Source organism: Miscanthus floridulus, chromosome 5 (assembly GCF_019320115.1).
Source record: "Miscanthus floridulus cultivar M001 chromosome 5, ASM1932011v1, whole genome shotgun sequence".
In the NCBI taxonomy this organism is placed as follows: domain Eukaryota; kingdom Viridiplantae; phylum Streptophyta; class Magnoliopsida; order Poales; family Poaceae; genus Miscanthus; species Miscanthus floridulus.
The window spans coordinates 112,440,061-112,444,200 of NC_089584.1; the positions used below are offsets into that span (position 1 = coordinate 112,440,061).

General features: G+C 54.7%; 1 protein-coding gene across 1 annotated transcript; it reads left to right on the plus strand.

Moving 5' to 3' along the window:
* The first annotated feature begins 541 nt into the window (after positions 1-541).
* Positions 542-2,892, plus strand: LOC136453071 (protein NUCLEAR FUSION DEFECTIVE 4-like). Its single transcript, XM_066453650.1, has 2 exons — positions 542-1,818; positions 2,093-2,892. The coding sequence occupies exons 1-2, from the start codon at positions 650-652 to the stop codon at positions 2,568-2,570; spliced, it is 1,647 nt and encodes a 548-aa protein (XP_066309747.1). The 5' UTR covers positions 542-649; the 3' UTR covers positions 2,571-2,892.
* Positions 2,893-4,140: the final 1,248 nt, after the last annotated feature.

A 4,140-nucleotide genomic window follows, 5' to 3' on the forward strand; every position in this document is an offset into this window, starting at 1 on the left:
TCCGGCGCAGGACGCCTATACATCGGCACACAAGACACAATGCAGGACGCAGAGCTTGCGCCTCTCTGGAGCGGCGAAGTGTTTGATTTCGTTGCAGTTTCTAATGACCGGCAGATCTCAATGACGTCCACGGCTATGCCAATGTCAAGCCAATAACTGTGCTTGCGATCTGAATCCGTCGTGGCTGCAGCGTAACCGTAACCGGACTGAGCGTTCCCGGCCAGGAAATAGATACAGGAAAACGGATGGAGATGCAGTGCAGCAAGCAAGCGTCAACAGATGTCACGAGACGACAGTGCCGAAACCGAAAGGCTCCCGAGCAACCAACAGTCTGAACTCTGAACCGAGGCTGCACCTCGTTCTGCTCACACCGGCCGAAAGTTACGTCTCGGCGTGGATCGGCCGGCCCCGGCCTTGCATTGCACCGTTGGCCGCCTTGCTCTGTTGGGCTAGCTGCTCATAGCATAGCACTTAGGCTGCTCTGCTCGCCTACTCGGCTAATAGCAAACCGCATATCTGGCTTGCGGCCACCGGTTTGGCTTAATTAACCGCCGGAGCTGCATAAATACCTGGCACGCACAGCTCTCTAAGTGGCAGCTGCAAGCACCACCGGACGGAGAGGGACACGACTCCTCCCTCGTCTCTCACCATGCCTTCCCCTTCCTCGGCCCACTGGCTGAGCCTCGTCGGGAGCATCTGGCTGCAGACCATCAACGGGCCCAACGCGGACTTTCCCGTCTACTCGTCGCAGCTCAAGGACCTGAAGCACATCACGCAGGTGCAGCTCAACTTCCTGGCCTTCGCGTCGGACGCGGGCAAGCTCTTCGGCTGGTTCTCCGGGGTGGCGGCGCTGTACCTGCCGCTGTGGCTGGTGGCCTTCGTCGGCGCCGCGTTCGGACTCGTCGGCTACGGGGTCCAGTACCTGTTCCTCGACAGCGCGGGCCTCCGGTACTGGCACCTGTTCCTGCTCACCTCCCTGGCCGGGAACGGCATCTGCTGGATCAACACCGTCTGCTACCTCCTCTGCATCCGGAACTTCGGCTCCAGCAGCCGCGTCGCGGTGAGCCTCGCCACCAGCTACCTCGGCCTCAGCGCCAAGGTCTACACCAGCCTGGCGGATTCGGCACTACCCGGGCTGGCCGCCAGCTCCAAGGCCAAGACCTACCTCCTCCTCAATGCCGTCGTGCCGATGCTCGTCACCGTCGTGGTGGCGCCGTCGCTCAGGGTGGTGGACCTCACGAGCGAGGCGAGCACGGACGCGGCATTCCTAGTAATGTTCGCCATCACGATCGCCACGGGGGCCTGGGCCGTGGTCTGGAGCATCGGCTCCACGTCCGGCAAGGGGCTGTCGTCGAGGGAGCACGTGATCAGCCTCGGCGTGCTGCTGGCCACCCCCGTGCTCATCCCGCTGGCGCTCAGGGTCCGGGAGAGCCTCCACAAGATAAGGGAAACCAAGCGGGAGAACAGGATCCACGACCTCGGCACCGACGACGCCGACGACGCGGGCGCTGTCGTCGTCATCGACGTGGCCGCCGCCGCCGCCGCCGACGCCGAGAGTAATAAGGAGGGAGACGACGTGACGGCGGAGAAACCGCAGGAGGAGATCGGCGGCCTACGGCTGCTGAGGAAGCTGGACTTCTGGCTCTACTTCTTCAGCTACATGTTCAGTGGCACCCTGGGCCTGGTGTTCTTGAACAACCTGGGACAAATAGCGGAGTCGCGACGGCTCGGGCAGACTTCCACGCTCGTCTCGCTGTCGTCTTCGTTTGGATTCTTTGGCCGCCTGCTCCCGTCCTTCTTGGACTACTACTCCGCGAAGTAAGCAACATGCTTCAAGCTAGCATTCTGTTCACACCACTTCCTATCTATCCTAGTATAGTTAATTTGATTGGTATATGTCTATCCTGAGATCTTGGAGTCAATCGGTCAGTCTATATACGAAGACTCGGTAGTAGCTTCAGTTTCAACTTTCTAGTAGATCGATCCATGCGCGCGGTCTTTTTTAATTGACGTGCTATTGTTGCTACAGACAAAAGTGTTTCCTTCTTAATTTGTCGTGCTAACGAACTGCTGTATTTGCATCCATGTGCAGGAGTGGCTACACCATCTCACGGACGGGATCCATGGCGTCACTGATGGCGCCCATGTCCGGCGCCTTCTTCCTTCTCCTCAACTCGAGCGACCTGTTCCTGTACCTGAGCACGGCCGTGATCGGGACGTGCACGGGCGCCATCACGTCGGTGGCCGTGTCGGCGACGAGCGAGCTGTTCGGGACGGAGAACTTCGGCGTGAACCACAACGTGGTGGTGAGCAACATCCCCGTCGGCTCCCTCTGCTTCGGCTACTTCGCGGCCTACCTCTACCAGCGCGGGGCGCGGGGCAGCACGCACCAGTGCATCGGCGCCGCCTGCTACCGGGAGACGTTCGTGGTGTGGGGCGCCACCTGCGCCGTCGGCACGCTGCTCTGCGCCGTCCTCTACGCCCGGTCGCGCAGCTTCGCGGGGAAACTAGCAGTAAGGACACCATCATGCCTCGCCCGCTTAGCTAATTGCCTCGTCGTGTCGTCGTAGGTGGTAGCAGGCAGGCTCCAGAAGTTTCTTTCTGATCTGAGGGCCTGATTAATCATACACCCATTGATCGATCAAGCATCTGCCTGCAGGCGATGTAACTATTGATCCATCCTTTTTTTCTTCTTCGAGTTTTTTTTATCTTGACTGATCCCGATGGAAGGGGCCGGGTACAGAAAAAAGCCTTGGGGGAGGCTGATCATGAGCAGATATTGTTGTGCAGCAGGTTGGCCACCTTTTTTTCACTTGTTATTACTGCATATAGCATAGGTACAAGTAAAAACTTGAAAGGAATTCAGGTTTAGCTCCGTGCTGGTTGGTATTATTTCGATCGCATTTGTGGATCTCTTTATCTTCGGAGGAGGTTAGATGGACCACTTAGTACAACTGCACTTCTCCTTGTTAGTGCCGTGTCGCTGAGAGTGAGAGGTTGATGTATCGCACGCGGAACCGGAATACGAGTAGCAACAGTATTTTTATTTTACACAAGTACAGTAGTTCATAGCAAATTTATATAGATTCTGAAATTTACTATACATGTAGAAGTAAAAAGTTTTCAGTCGCCTGAAAGATAGATAGATCTGTGGTAGGAGAATACGAGTACTGAATTACTGAAAGAAAAAAACAAAGAATACTGAACTAGTGATTGTATGCTGTTTGCGCCCTATTCGCTTAGCTTATAAGCCGTACTTTTTCAGCAAATGAATATTATTTTTCTCTCACAATAAATCAGTCAACAGTACTTTTAGTCATGATTTATCAGCTAAGCGAACAGGGCATTGGTTGTTATACGCGTGTCCTGCAGAGAGTCCAGACCTAACTGTGAGTCCGTACACGAGGTGAAGTCAAGGCCGATGTTTTGTACCGGTAACTGTCCGTCAACTTCGTACTGCAGAAAGGCGCTGAGGAGTCGCCATTCCTCAGAGCGGCGCCGAAGAAATCCCCGTGTAGAGATAAATCTTTGGTTGTGCCGTGTAGCCATCTCCATATTCCGTAGGCGTGCGGTTGTCTTGTACTTGTACTACTCTCGTTCGTTTGGCCCCTGACCCTGGTGGATTCATTTCAAACTACCTGCCTGCTAAGCTAGCTCTCTTAAGAATTGCACAGCCATGCTTTAGCATGTGAAAATATATACCACTGGACAGGGGACGATGAAAGTTACGCGACGGTGGCCCATGAAAGGTGGTGTATCCACTATCCAGGGAAGAACCCGATTCTGCCCATTCCATCTCTGGTGACCATTCTGGACATGTCGAAACTACGCTTGATTACCACTAGGGCACCTGTCGCGTCTCTCGTGACCACGACCGACCAGGGAGGGTAGCTCATTTACCTGGAGCGGGAGCGCTCACAGTCACAGTGACCCATGTCTCATGCACCATCACTCCTTCCGACACCAACAGGGGATACATACAGTAGCTCCGAAATATAAGAAAAAAAAGCAAAAATACTGTTATGTGGGCCCTTCCCTGTCCCGGCCTACTCGGCGCGACTAAAAAATAAACAAAAATACTGTTCCGGTTAATTGCCGTGAGAGAAAAATATTGTTCTGTCTGAAAACACTGTTCACGTG

Excerpts from the sequence above, each read along its gene's own strand:
- LOC136453071 (XM_066453650.1), top strand. The coding sequence starts at position 650 with ATGCCTTCCCCTTCCTCGGCCCACTGGCTGAGCCTCGTCGGGAGCATC. Across the intron at positions 1,819-2,092 it reads TTGGACTACTACTCCGCGAA|GAGTGGCTACACCATCTCAC; the intron begins GTAAGCAACATG and ends ATCCATGTGCAG.